The sequence below is a fragment of the Triplophysa rosa genome, linkage group LG22 (genome assembly GCF_024868665.1).
Source record: "Triplophysa rosa linkage group LG22, Trosa_1v2, whole genome shotgun sequence".
Lineage (NCBI taxonomy): Eukaryota > Metazoa > Chordata > Actinopteri > Cypriniformes > Nemacheilidae > Triplophysa > Triplophysa rosa.
This window is the reverse complement of record NC_079911.1, coordinates 13,951,935-13,967,795: the sequence shown is the minus strand read 5'-3', so window position 1 is coordinate 13,967,795 and position 15,861 is coordinate 13,951,935. Positions and strand designations below refer to the sequence as shown.

Here is a 15,861-nt window from a genome sequence, read left to right as displayed (position 1 = left end):
CTCTTTCTCTCTTTCTATCACTGTAGCTGTCATTTCTCCCTCTTTTCTCCTTTTTCACACTCTGGTTACACTTGACAGAGCTTCTTGTGGTCAAAGACAAAGAAGCATAACTAAGTTGCAGAGCACAAGTATCTATATCTATCTATCTATCTATCTGTCTGTCTGTCTGTCTGTCTGTCTATCTATCTATCTTTCTATCTATCTGTCTGTCTGTCTGTCTGTCTGTCTGTCTATCTATCTATCTATCCATCTATCCGTCCATCTATCCATCTATCTATCCAACGTAGATTTGTATCGTAAAGATAATGTGAAACGTTTATATAACAGTTACAACTATATAACTGCAATCGTAGAACAAACCACATTAAAAGCTACATTCTCTTTCTGTGAAATTTTGCGTTCGCTGATTTGCTCTAAGGTTACATCAGTGTCTGCGCCTTTGTACTCCCTTGAGTCAAACACTAACTAGTTCCTATTCCCCGTCCCAAATCCAGTGTTATCAAGCCAGGCTCATGTGTTTCAAGCACAATCAACCTCTTCTCCATCTTATTAAACCAGTCACATAGTCGATGAAGCCTGAAAAGAACACGTATTCCCACGATGCATCGTCACCCTCTTATCTTTCCACAACAAACTCACACATGTGACTTACGGGGCCATGGGAATGGTGTCACGCTTACCCGTCGTGCCAGGGAAGAGAAAGAGGGGGCAGCGAGAGCTGGGAGGCCTCGGTGATAAATCATTATTTATTTCTATATGACAGAATTAACACGCTGATGAACGAACAGAGCTTGACTTGTTTTTCAACGGCGCTGATTTATGGCCTAAATTTGGCAAAGTTTTTTGGGGGCAGGCGGATGAGCTCTTTTCTGGTGAAATGTGTTGACAAGAGCAATTCATTATGTTATACCAAACACGCAACTGAACCGAATTTTCTGCATGGAGATGTGACGGTGTTTTTTTTTAAAAGGAAGAATATTTATTTATCTCTGTAATATTATGTATCTCTGTGTTTTACTAATGGAAAATTCCATCCCACTGTAGCAAAATTGCCATTGTTAGTCTCTTCCCCTCAAATAATAACATTTCGACCAATATCTCTTACCCATTCATTTATTTATTAGTAAGCAATTTTTTTATGTTATTCACTCAATAAGTTAGATTTTCATAAACACTGACTTTCTGAAACACATTTAAAGAAATATTTGATTGAGAAAAAATATCAATTTTAATTTCTTGGTCTGTGAGGCTTAAACAAAAAGTCCTGAAATTGTCTGTAACAGAATTAAATAGATTTATTTGTAAGAAGAAAACGATCATGGAAGCTTTTAATTGCTCTATTTGCCCAAACATTTCCCACTCTGATCTTAACTTCACCATTACTCCACAAAGAATCCAAACGTTCGGCATTTATTGCACACCGACGCCCAAGAGAGCAGGTCCATCCATTCTAGAAACGACATCCCACCAAGTTGTAATGGCCTCTTCCCTCTCAAGGGGCGACATTACTAGTCAGTAATTGATTGGCAGTTAGAAATAAAATCTCTGTTTTAATTAGAGTGGCTTGACTTTGACTGGCTTAATGAAGATGTGTTCATACATAAATCATGCAGTAGTAAATTTATTTGGCGGCACTTGTCTGGAAGAGAGAATAAAACCAGAATGAAAGAAAAGAGAGAGGATGTGAAGGAGCGGAGGGCCGGCGATGATCGGTTCCAGTGAACTGTGTAACCATGGTGACCTGCTGCTTACCAGGGCATGATTGGAGGATTTAGACACTTTGGTGTAGATATGACAGCGAAAACATAAAATATGTTTTTCCAACAGTGACAGATCAAGTATTATTTCCAGTCAGTACCCAGACAGACATTTCAAGGATTTTAAGTTTTGACAAACGTTTACGTGTGTTTTTGTGTTGTTTGTTCTATTTCTTAATCTATTGTTAGGCTTTACAAGACATTGTGTAGTGTATTGGATATACAGTAGTATATAGTCATATGGGCTACTTTTATAATACACTCAAAAACAAAATTGGGTTTTTTCAACCTATCGTTGGGTCAAATATGGACAAACCCAACTGTTGGGTTAAATTAACCCTAAATATGGTCATATTTGACCCAACAATGAGTTAAATAAACCCAGCATTATGTACATGCAGAACCCATAATAGGTTAATTTATAATCCAACAGTTGGGTTTGTTAATGTTTGACCAAATGATGGGTTGAAATAACCATACACTTTTTAAGGTTTTGTGGATATGAGACCTTGTAACTGCAGTCTACAAAAATTGGCTTGCTGACAATGAGCAGAGAGTACAAGACATATACAGTATATATTAGGTTGACCATAAGTGCCATTTTTCCCGGACGCGTCCTGGCCAGGATGTGGCTGCGTCTTCCGGAGGTCGCATTTTTCAGGCACCAACGTCATCATCTGAGTTAAAAAATCATTATAATGATTGTTTTTGTAGTTTCATTCTTACCTTAAAATGTAACTGTTGCTTTCCTGAAATAAAACCTGAAATATACCTTGATGACGTTTGCGCCGCAGCTATAGAAATCCTGGCCAGGAGGAGGCGTCTGGGAAAAATGGCACGTATGGTTACCCTATAGTGTATATATAATGTGATTTGTAAGAGAAGTGAAGTATATCAAATATTTATAAATGTGCAGTAAGGATATGCTTTCCACTGCAAAAACAATTTCACTCTCATTTCCCTGTAAAAATATTGAAACATCCCCAAAACAAGATACATTCACTTGAGAAGCGCTATTGCGTAAGATATTAAGGTTTGTTTTCAGAGAATCTATCTTGAACTATGTTTATTTTCCTTACCCCTTTGGCAAATAGTTTTTCCCTTGTTTTAAATTGAATTTAATTCGATTCATGCTTATTTTCTTGGAAATCATGTCTCGTTATATTTTACAATTTTGCTTCTCGAGTGTATTTATCTTGTTTAATGATGTTAAAACAAGACAAAAATACAAAATGAGTTTTTGTGGTGTGCACCTCTCCCGTAGCGCTGTCAGAGGAAGTTCACGTTTTTTCTCTCCCTGCTTCACCTTCACTCCTCTTTCCCGTACAACCTTCCCAGATCTGCCCTCAGATTGAAGGAAGTAAAGCAAGATAAAGGACTACTAGTGTTTTTAACAATAGCCCACAACAATGTGATAAAAGAAATGAGAAAATATGATATTCTTGTGAAGGCACCGCAAGTCTCTGGGCATTTTTTCAGGATGGGATTTCATCTTGCCTGCTCTTCGATTCTCCGAAACCTGATTATCGGAAATTACGTTCGCATCCTGCTACTCGCGGCGAGTAATGAAAAGTCCTCGTGACATCTTCATTTTTCCCGTTATATGCATTACGACTTCCTGTAATTAGCTTAGTCATTGCTTTACAATCTGAAGTAATCATCATTTGAATTTCTATTAAGGAGGCAGTCCATTTAGGGACGATTGCGAAACACAATTAGGTATGTTGACAAACAGTAATGACGGTCAGCAGCTTATTACGAAATCATTAGCACAGTAGAATCTCATTATATGTGCAATATCGTTCTATAATGTGTTTATTAGTTTACGCAGAGAACCAGAATGCCTGCTGCAGATGCTTACCATGACAATACAATACAACTGCAGAAACGCTGTCATTGGCCGAGCTGCTGTAGCTTCACGCCATATTACCAGCAAGACTGAATGGCCATTTTTAATGCATTTGGCCAATGACCCACTTCACCGTGTATTCCGGAAGCCGGAATTTCCTAATCCCATTTCTTTCAGAATTCATTTCACAGATCCCCTGATTGTTTTATATGTTGTACAGGTATTACTCTGAAGCATTTATTGGGCAAAGAAAGAAGGTAAAATATAATGTCTGTATTACAGTTAATTTGCAATCACGTTAATGGATGTTAAATGACAGAATCAGCAGGGTCTCTTGTTTAATCTGATTTATAACATTCACACAAGCTCTTAAGTGTACGCCGAGCCCACAAAGATTGCAGGAAATGACACAGTGTACAGGTTAAGGTTTAACATAATAAAAAGTCAATGACAAAATAAGCTTTGAAAAACGCATTTTATAAATGTGTGTAATAAATCATTTGAAGTCAGAAACAATGTGTTTAGACAAGTTTTGTTTGTTGAATATAACATTTCAATACATGGAAATGCATTTTTTTCATAGGTTTTTTTAACTTCTCGACAGGTGGTACTGTACAACCAAATTTTTGTAAATATTTATCAATGCACTACCTGACTTTTGCAACTGATTTACATTGAACAGACTTTTACTCAGATGCCTGCTTTTGAAATAGCATTTTCTTTGTTTTACATTGGTTATACCACCTGACACAGAAAGTGTACCTGCTGACCCATTAACGCCTACCCAGCTATTTGTCAGTATTTGAGAGAAATCCACAAATCTTTTCATTCGGCCAGAAAGATCACTTGGGGCTCTTTGAATGATGTAGGATCATGTTTACTTTTTCTACTTATTCACAAACCTAACAGAATATTCGGTCACACTTCGGTATAGGGGGCAATTCTCGCTATTAACAAACCATTAACTACGACTTTTCCCCCAATAAACTCTTAATTTGTTGCTGATTAATAGTTAGTATGATAGTTGTTAGGTTTAGGTATTGGGTAGGATTAGGGATGTAGAGTATGGTCGTGCAGAATATGTGCTTTATAAGTATTAATAAACAGCCAATATGCCAATAATAGGCATGCTAATAACAACTAGTTAATAGTGAGAATTGCCCCTATACTGAAGTGTTACCGAATTTTCTAGGTTAATTTAACCTAACCAGGTTGGAACAACTTTTTCTGTCATTAATAATTTAGGTTGTTTCGAGCAAAAAAAAACCTTTTTGGATTAAAATCTTTTTTAAAAGTGCAATTGCATAAAATGTCTTACAACACTCCTCCAGTCCCCACTAATAATTTAATAGACACATATGAGTAGTCAAGGACAAAAAAAAGTTGTCAATGGCAATTTATTATTCATGAACACTGGGACTAATTTAAATCCGCCTGGAAAATCTTCTATTTACCTATTTCCACTCGTTCTAGTCTCCGAGGCCGATGAGAATAGGTATGACAGCAGGAACAGAAAAAGGTAATGCTAAAAAGATAAGTCAGTTTATACTGATACGTATATGTGCCAATATTTAATCACACAACTTTAATAAAGTCAGACATCCCTTTAATAATAATCCCTTATCTTAATGTTGTTTCCTCAGCCTCAGCGAGGTGATCAGTTTAAACTACTTTGCCTTCCGACTGTAACATGGGAGGAGAGCCGTTCCCTCGATCCTAATCTCACCAAATTCAGTTATATAAGCTTTTCTGCCTCCCCAACCCACTGTACTCAGACAAAGCAGACTCTTTCACTTATTCTCACTGTTTTCTTTGTCATGTTCCTTTATGTCCTAATAATGCTCTTCTCTGTTGAAGTGGACGGTCTCATGACAACAGCAGCATTATTACTCAGTGCTGGATGTAATTGCTGTGGGCCGGGTTTTTGTCTCTAAAGTAAACATTATAAATCATTGCTTTCCACTGCTGCTGTCTGCGACCGGCCCAACGCTGTTCTAAAACCAAACTGACCACTTTTTATAGTTAAATACAAATGAACTACATGAAAATTGCTCGATGTGTCACTGTTATGGCTGCTCTTTAGTCGACCGCTTATTGGGTTTTGCCTTTGTGTTTTCATGCCTTTCAATGTTCTTTTTGTTGTACGCAGCTATACGTGAAGCAAAACAATGGAAGCTTTGTTATACAATCAAAGAATTGCCTTTGTGTTTGTGGGGATCCGTCAGGCGTTGTCGTGACAACTGCACACGGCAAGATGTCCACCAAGAGGAAATCTTCACTTAAAGCAGAAGCACTCTTAATCCACCGTACGCAAACAGTAAAGTGAGAGCAGGTCATTCAATAAAAGTGCCGTCCATGAAAGTTTGGAAAAAAGTTTAAAAAGTGTGTGTATGTGTGAGTATAGCATAGGAAAGAGCAAACAGTACGGCCTTCAATTGAGATTGCAGTCGTACAGCGGGGCTGTTGTAAATGTATAAAACATCCTTCATGAAAGGACCCTTTCATGTACAAGAAAACAAGTTGCAGGGAGAGAGATGATGAATTTCCCTTATTATTATTGCTTTGAAACCTTTGTGAAGGAAAGGTTTCTCCCTTTTAAAACTTTGGTAATTCTTGTAAAAGAAATGAATCTATCAGAAAGCATCTAAACTCATTTTTGGCAGCATATATCACTGGGAAAGGAATCAAGTTTTCATGAGGTGGTTAAACACCTGGGCCAGTTTAAGAGAGAGAGATAAGAGTGAGAAAGTGAGCTAAAAATCATTGTACTGTAGATAGACTTGACTACAATAAACTGCACACATATTGGCATGTATAGAATATTTGTGCGCCCAGTAGGATCCTTTCCCGACACCTGTTCTCCACTCTCTCACCCGCATAGGATTTCCTATTCTATTGAGTAATGCTATGATATAAAGAATATTTAGTCAACATGTATATACTGTAACTGATTGTCGTCTCACCTGGACATTTCATTTATATATTGTATAATATAGTATTCATATAGTCATATATAGCTGCCGAAAAAATTAAGAGACCATTTCAAAACCAGTTTTTTGTTTTAAAATGTACTATTTATAGGTGTGTGTTTAGGTCAAATGATCATTTTTGTTTCATTCTGTGAACTACTAGCAATATTTCTACCAAATAAACAAATATACCACAAATACTGCAAAGAAAACAAGTTCATATCCACTTTTAAGCAATACAATATATTTACTATATATACATTTATTTATACTAATATACATTTTTATCATAACATTAGTTAATGCACAATGAACTAATATGAACAATTATATTACCATTAACCAACATTAACAAAGATTAATAAATGCTTTTTTGTTTATTGTTAGTTCATGTTCGCTATTGCATTTGCTAATTTTACAAATTTAACCTTATTGTAAAGTTTTATCAATTATTCTTGTACAATATGGTTTCAATACAGTTAGTGTATGAATTTAAATAACAAAAAAAAGTGAATAAAAAAGTGTTTTTTGTAAGTGTTTGTCGTTCTTTTTGGTTTCATATCTAATACAATGACATGCATGGGCTTTTAATTGTGGCTTTAATATCCAAATACTTTTGGGTGACACTGTACCAGAAAAACTGGTTTATAGTCATATTTTAAAATAGTTATTCAAATGTAGGCATGTCATTTTCGGCTCAGAAAGGACATGGGATGTTTAGGGGTATCTGTTTTTTACAGCACTGCCCCTTCAACGATTGCTTTAAAAAATGACAGGCCTGAGTCACAGGAGGAGATAAGCATAATTACCAACTTTCCCACAATCCCCAAGGCCATGTTATTAGAAACAAAATAGCAACCCAGGTCCATTCCTCAACTTTCCACTGTACGGGCAGCGAGGCTGTGTTAATGAGATGGATTAAATGTAGTTTTGGAGAGTGGCATTTGCACTAGCTGCCTTCATGAACCTGAGGGTAAAACTTTATTTCTTTCCCTCTGAGGAATAACTGAATAATTAAAGACCCCTGATATCTGTTTTGCTTGAGAATAGAGTCCGAGAAAGAGGCGGGGTTTGTAGAATGATTGACTTAACAAGCAAAGAACAACAGGGGGTCAATCGGGGTCGGCCCGAATGTTTTCCTCATTGACATTCACCAACCTTCTTCTGCCTTCAGATTCATGTTCATGTTGAAGAAATCCTGTGAATTTAGAGAGATCATAGCAAAATAAGCGTGCCTGCTTTAGGATTTAAGAACAACAGCTGAAAACGCGGTGGATTTTCTCGGGTGGTTGTCTCTAGTCGGAGCCAGTGGGAATTAAATGAAGGAGGAATAATTGTGGCACTACAGTGATCCATTTGAAACAGCCTCCGTCCTGTGCAGAATTTCAACAGTGGCTATAGGTTATATTGAAGTTGGCTGACTGGGTTATGATGGAATATTGATGTGCCGTGACAGTGGTTCTGTTGTGTTGTCGGGCATGTCAAAGCTAGATTTTCTTAAACGGACATACTTTGTTTTCACACAATAGCAACAAACACCATCACAGCATTTTACTTAACACATTTTCCGCTATAAAATAAAATATTCCTGATGTCATGACAAAAAGTGGTTGTGAGCACATCAGCATATTACTGTTGTCCCTGTTTTAATGTTGAAATATGATTTTACACATGATAATAAAGACCTCGTCCTTCTGTATTTTGGCACAGGCAACAAAATTATCACCGAGGGCGAGTACGTGGAAATTAATGGAATCACCAAAGACATGTCCGGCTCATACGAGTGCATCACTTCAAACGATATCTCGCCTCCAGACGTAAGGACTGTTCAGGTTACCGTCAACTGTGAGTATTATATTTTATATTTTTCGGTTGAACATACTGTATAGATGCTGGTCGTTTCTCACTAAATTTACAGTTCTGAACATCCCAGCTATACGTGATTGATTTCACAGATCCGCCTGTCATCTTGCGAGCTCGGAGCACAGGAACGGCTGTTGGTCAGAAAGGGGTTCTGTGGTGCGAGGCGTCAGCGGTTCCTCTGGCGGATTATGAATGGTTTAAAGGTGACCGCAGGTAAGGCTATATTATTGATATTATCTTGAAGTTTTTTGCCATATTTTAATGACAGTGACAAGCAGGAAACAGGAAATTATTTAACAAGAAAGGAAAGTATACTTCAATTTATTTCATTTATTATTAGATTTATTTTAAGTATACATTAGTGAGGTTCAAGTATGTTATTATGTATACAGTATGTACTGTATTAAGTATACTCATATTTACGCTCTAGTAGTATACTTGTATGTGTACTATTTCAGTACTGCTTGGGACTAAATTTGCCCACGTTTTAGTTAATAAAATATAATTTTTTGTGTAACAGTAGTAAACTTTGAGTACACACCTAGTTTACATGTACATCTTTGTTTGAACTTATGTGTATACTGATTGTTTACTTGTTTAGTACTTGTAGCGCATTTTAGTTTATGACCGTACACTTTGAAGTATACAGTTAGTAAACTGCTAGTTTAGTCGTTTTTAATCGCAAGTATACTTTAAGCAAACTTAACATCATTTTTTACTGCAAGTATACTTGCACATTTTCTTAACATTATACATGGTTTACTAGTTTACTTATATATACAATTCCTATGATACTTTATATTGTTACTATATCAGCTTGAACATGTTAGTTTGAGAGTTAAAAAAGGATTTAATAGGCTACTCAATCAATAGATTAAACACAACTACAAGCCAGTTATACCTAAAATACATAAACATAATAACTTGTACAGTGTCTTGTTCAAAAGATTGAGTACACAACAAATTCAATTAGACGTTCATGTCAGTACAGGTCAAGTTTTCTTAAAGTACTTAAACTAAAAATATACTTTCTCTTTTTTTTTTGAAACAAACCAATAGCACACTTGAATAAACTATTCTAATAAAAGACAGGATCCAGAAATGATGCAGATGGAATTCAAACTTCTATTTCAAACCTATTAACACCAAGGCTAAAGTTTCATGTGTTAGCCATTTAAATAAATAATATAAAATAAAATAATTAGACATCTAGGGTCATCGTACGCACATCTAACTTCACCCCCATTTTTACAGAATTTTTAACGGACTCCAAGGGATCAAGATTGAAAACAAGGGAAAACAATCCATGCTAACATTCTTTAACGTCTCTGAAGAGGATTACGGGAATTACACCTGCGTGGCTACGAACACGTTGGGGATAACAAACGCGAGCATCATTTTGTACGGTAAGAGTCTGCCTCTAATAACTAAACATGTTAATTTATGCACGCAACTCATGTCAAGCGTAACGCGGCGTAGTCAGTGAGCATCTCAATGTGTTAAATATCTGCCTGATGCAATTAAATCAACGTCTCGTCGCCTCGAGGCTCCCACCAAGGCTGAAGATTTCCGAGCTGTGTATTTGTGACGATTTCCTCGAACAACATACAGTAATGCATGCTGAAACACATGCTCGATGTTACCGTGTAGGGTCGCACATCACATTCAAGCGCTTTTTCTTCCCACAGGTCCCGGAGCGATACACGACGTGAACAATTCAGCTTCAACGCCAACCAGCTCGCTCTTGCTCCTAACTCTTGTCCTGACTCTCTCGCACCTGAGCAAGTTTTGATGCTAAAGCACCTGGCCGCTTCTCAGTACGAACACAGACTCACTGTCCCACACGTAGAGGGAGAATACTTTATGGGTTATTCTTGTTTTTATTATTTTGCCGTATGCTTTATTTCTGAAGGAAAGAGGTCAGTGTGGGTTTATGGGTCTGTAATTGGATGCTTTGGGATTTAGGAGTGTTTTGGATTTTTAAACAGTAAACCGGACTGTGAATGGAGTCTGTCATTAGCTGGGTAGAAATTATAGATCCAACTACAGTATATGTGTCTCTCCAACCTTTTGTATGTGAAAAGAGAAGCAAAAACACATGTAATCGTGAATAACTGAATGGTTTTTTTGCTCAGTATTGAACTGTGTGAGGTTACTGCTGTGTCCTGTTTCATGTAAAATAACATGGTTCTTTTTTTAAATAATGGAGAAAATGACAAACAGCAAAAAAGAAACAAATAATAAAAAAACGTGATATTTGATTTACTGTACATGTACAGATGTATGCAAATACCGCTCACACATTTATAAGATCTATGCGTCCAATATAATATAGCACACAGATCCAAAAGACATACTGCATCCTCCACAGCGTCCATCGGCCAATGATGTCGCTCATTTTGTTCAAATGTCAGTGGAAACGTTAAGATAACTTGCATGTGTACTGAGCTGACATACTGTAGTTACATGCGGTAGGATAGACCCGGTCTAACATACTTTACCGTAGATACGTTTCTTACTATTGATGCAGATCGTATGCCTGAAAATCTCAGTGTATGTGTGATAGGAAGCTGCCCAATACATCATAAAAAATACAGTATTAGGACCCTAAAAGATTGACAGCCGTACCAAATTCTCAAATGGGGTGGAGGAACTGATTTTTGAAGAGTCATTTATCACTGGATGTGTAATCACGGTGAGATGAAACTTTCTCCTGTAAAGTTCAAGGGAATCATTTTGTTAGCATTCTAAGAGGCATGTTGGTAGCGACAGGCCACATTTCATGCCACCAAAATCATTGCATATTGCCTACTCGGTAGAAAATCCCTTTTCATATTTCTTTTATTTTATCGAGATTTTTATTAAAGTGTTAAAACTGTTCTTTCTCAGGTTTTTGGTGCCGAGTTTCTTTTAAACGTGTATGATTTTGTGTTCTGGAATCTTAATGGAAAAGTAAACTCTTATCTCATATGATATATTAAAATGATAATATTAATATATATAGATATTTAATATCTTGTGAGGGGAGGAAAATATCATAAGAGATGCATTTCTATATCTGTGGGCGATAACCATCAATTTATCTGTGATCTTTAGCACTCATTTCCACACTAATATAATGCCATATAAATGTCAAGTTGTGCATGTTTGAGAAGGTGAAAGAAAATTGTAATCTTAGCTTTCATTTATTGCATCGATTTATTCCATATCTTAATATGCTTACCCGTCGTAGGCCACAATTTTGGACCTGATACTCTATATGGGACCTTTCAACACACTTATGAAGGAATTTACATGTTTACTGGTTATACTGTATTTATTTATAAGAAGCTGGCATTAAGCCTGTTTCAACAATTGGTTCGATAGCTTGGTCTCAACTGGCTTTCGATGCCATGCAGGTCATTGTGTTATTTGGGTCTGAACTACAGACTGTAACGGTGCAAAGTCTCCGCCACGGATGCATTTAGAGACACAAACATTCGAGACTAGAAACATGCATTTTTGTGATTTCACATTACAAAACATTTTCAGGCACATTTGCCAGGGTTCTTAAAACCGACCGCCGACTCTCAACCGAGAACGCAAATGACCTCGGGTCCGCACTAAGCACCATAGTGAAGCATTCTAATTAAGAGCAGGAGGGACCCTTGAGATACAGACGTACACACTCGACTAGCATTAAACTCTTAAAACGAGACCTTGTCCATGTCGGCATTCAGCTTCAGTGAGCACTGTCAACAGCGGCGCATAAACACGCCGAAGAGTGATGAATCGGTCCAAGGGCCGCCGCATCACTGAGAAATAAATACATGCCCATACATTGTAAATGACCTTTCAGCTGATTTTAAAGTTAGATTCCTCTGCCTTTAATTTGAAGGATATATACTGCTTGAGCCTTGCTGTGTGAGTTTGATGTGACTTATTGAAAGTTTGTCGTCATTGAATTGGTTACGTAATTGTTGGTTACCTTGGCTTGGTGGAGCTCTTACAAATGGCTGTTGGTTAGAAACGTTTCGGGCTGTGCACATACTTCATCGCTTTCTTGCGTATGGCAGAGTCGGGATAATAATCGGACCTCATTTTAGTCACGCTCTGCATTAAGTACGACAGTGTTCTGGATCATGCAGTACATGTTAAAAATGCTATTCTCTATGTGTGAAACAACGAAAAACGAATCTTAAAATATGCAAATAGAAATGACATTTATTTATTCTGGTTCGATTTGATTTGGTTTATTTTGAGGATGGTGTAATTGCTGAAATGAAAGCACCTTTTCCTTGTTAGCGTTGTGCCTTGCGTGCAAAAAATCATGTATTTACACTGCAATCAACTAGATTCAATGTCAGCCCTGAAAGGTGATGCTTGTGTAAACAGTCACTTCCTGTACTAATTTAATCAAATACTTGGACTCATTTTAATGACATAATGATATTTAATACTATTTAAGCATCAGTTCTGTTTCAAGTGACTTGCCCAAGGATTTACATAACAGGTTATATACATAAATAAGTTGTACCATAGAATGTTAGGCTATTTAATTTTGGTATCTAATGTTGATGAACATTTTAAACACTAATATTGCTTTGTCACAACGATGGTGGAGATGCTACTGACAGTGATGTCATTTGAACAGTTGCTGTAACATACAGTACAAAACCACAAATTTGTGCTCTAATTCTTTGTTTAACGTCACAGGTTTGCCATCACAACCTTATTCACAGTGAACAGCTGTACTGTATATATCTTAAATAAGATAGCAGACCCATTTGCGTTACAAACTGGTCTATAAATAGTTCCGAATGTCATTGTTTTCCTTTATTTTTTGAATTGATATATTCCTTGTCATCATATCAAAGTGAAAAAATGGCAAACTGTCATTGACATCCAGTCGTAGCACTTTTGGTTTTTTAGGTTTTTTGAAACCACTGCAAGTACACACGGTACAGCCCATCCAGTCATCAAGTGTTTCATTCAAAATGCCCTTGCCAAACTGTATTGTGTGTTTGTATTTATTTTTCTGACTGTCCCTATCTAGTTCAGATTGTAATGTGTATGATACCTTAACATTTGCAACACAAAGCTCTCTCAATGTGCATGTACAGCCGTAGTCGTATTTTTCTTTTTTTACTATTGGAACATGAGTAAAGAGTGTTGTATGTGTTCTGTGTAATAAAGTTAAGAATATTTTCTTCTAGTTTGGGCTTCTTGGCTGTCTAACCTGGTTTCTTGTAAATAAGCAATAATAATAATTAAAGAACATTGAATATAATGACCGCAGAGGCAACAGACATAAATAACAAATGAACATATAGCTTGGCCTTGAGTGCCTTATATTTAAAGCGTTTCATAAAACGAATAATAATGAAATGTTATGGCACATTTTTTTATTAATGATTTAAAAATCAATAAGTGTCATAATTCTGATAAAACAGGGTTATCCATTGTTTGTAGTCAATGGAACATAACTTTTCGCTTTTTATCTGTCCTCCAGAAGTATTAACACTATTACACATTATCAGTCTAATTAGCTTTAAAATGTGTTTTTATTAATAATTTTACCGTAACCTAATCCACAGAGCATTAAAAAATGCTGCCACTTTGTCAGTTTACCTCATTAGCTCATTTCTCACAATCTTCTATTGATGATGCATTCAGGGTTTGGCACCGGTCCTAAACATGCTGTAGCCAAGAAATGTCATGTCAAGTTAATGTGCTCTGTTTAAATGCTTATTTATTCACATACTTGTCTCTCCAAATACCCACGTCTCATTGCGTGCTCCAGGGGGGCACTACTGGGTACTTCGATAAAGGAGTACAAAGGGAAGAAACAAAGGATGCCTTTTTGGTTCAAGGGACGTGATTGTCTACCTGTACCTCCAAGCATATTTTTTTTAAACAAAAGGTGATCGTTGGTTGGCTTCTCCCATTTGTGTTGATGTCGAACATTAAAAGGTGGTTAAGCTACGCAATCTTTCGCAGCTCCTCTACTCTGTTTTTAAATGCATTCGAAATGAGTTTTGTGGATTTTAGACCATCTTCTATATAGGCCATCTGTCTGCCTGAATGGTGACATTTTGTAAAAATAGACTAAAAATTGGTAAATCATCCTGTATTACAATGAACAAAAAAATGTGTTTGTCCAGTCATGCCCTAATCAGAACGAATGAAAGGAGGTCTGTCATATGTTAGCATACCCATTCAGCTCAATAGAAATGATTTGAAATCTGCCAACCTGATGTCACACGAATTTGTGCGTATTTTATGAGGTGGCTCATTCGTATGAATTTGTACCCTGATCCCACCCCTTAACCTTATCGTCACTGGTGTGAAATCAAATTGTACTTAAACGTATGAATACAGTAAGATTGTACAAATTCGCAATAGGGGCTGGCTTTCAGCCGATGGGGCGAGTGGAGCTCCACTCAAAAGTGAAGCCAGAGCGGATATATGTCAGCTTTCTGACCTCAACCCGGAAGTAATTTATGAAACGGCGCTGTTTTAATGTCAATAAATACTTGTAATGTTTTAATGCTACAAAATGATTGTTTAAATGTTATTAAATACCTTTAGTGTTACTAAATTCAGACATTGCTTCCAGGTTTGTATTTAGAAAGTAAACATTATAATAGTTAGTAGTGAACAATAAATGAAACATCAAATAAATTATTTTTTATAAAAATGAAAAATGCGAACACAAATAATTTAGGAATTTTATATTTAAAGCAAAATAACATACAAAACAACCACAGTAAAATGTTGCATAATTTCCACAAATTAAGTTTGAATTGTTTTGAGTAAAAAACACAAACTATATTTACAAAACCCATCAACTGCAAGTAACAGTAAATAACTATCAACGAACGTTCTTCTCCTTCTCCTTCTTCTTCTTTCCTTTTAATGGGGGGTTGCAAATATGTTTAGGTGTATATCTCCGCCTACGGTACCGGGGTGTGTAACATCGGGGTTTTCAGTACTTCGGTGGATTATATAAAAAAATCGCATTTTCTAAACCTGTATTTTAAAGAAATTCATGCAACATCAGCCAACATTGGCGAGACATCAATATTGATCGTCCAAAATATATAAATCCTTATATCCTTTATTCATCCTTTTTGCGTAATTTCACAGAAGCCATATGCGTTGTGCTTGCATTGCACGTTAAGACAGCGTCAGTCTGCAAGTAGTGTAGGGATGCTGAGATAAAATGACCCGAGTTAAAGTTCGAACTTCGGAGAGCTCAGCGACGCCATTTTGCCCCTTCTTTATTATTGAGTGGAGGTGACGTATTTCCTGTTCGAGAGTGGAGCTCCACTCGCCCATCAGATGCAGCTAGACCCCTCTCCAAATTCGTACAAATTAGCCACCTCGTAAAATAGTTACGAATTGTGTTGAATCTGCCATCTTTAAATTATGAAAAGGACTT

The 15,861-nt window shown here is 36.6% G+C and overlaps 1 protein-coding gene across 3 annotated transcripts in view; it reads left to right on the top strand.

Moving 5' to 3' along the window:
* opcml (opioid binding protein/cell adhesion molecule-like) overlaps positions 1-13,632 on the top strand; it is a 123,321-nt gene extending 109,689 nt beyond the window's left edge. For all 3 annotated transcript variants that reach the window (XM_057321660.1, XM_057321662.1, XM_057321659.1), the window contains 4 exons: positions 8,286-8,420; positions 8,531-8,651; positions 9,693-9,844; positions 10,127-13,632. In XM_057321660.1, the coding sequence (XP_057177643.1) occupies positions 8,286-8,420; positions 8,531-8,651; positions 9,693-9,844; positions 10,127-10,230 (512 nt within the window). In that variant the 3' untranslated portion in view covers positions 10,231-13,632. The remainder of the gene's footprint in view (positions 1-8,285; positions 8,421-8,530; positions 8,652-9,692; positions 9,845-10,126) is intronic.
* Positions 13,633-15,861: the final 2,229 nt, after the last annotated feature.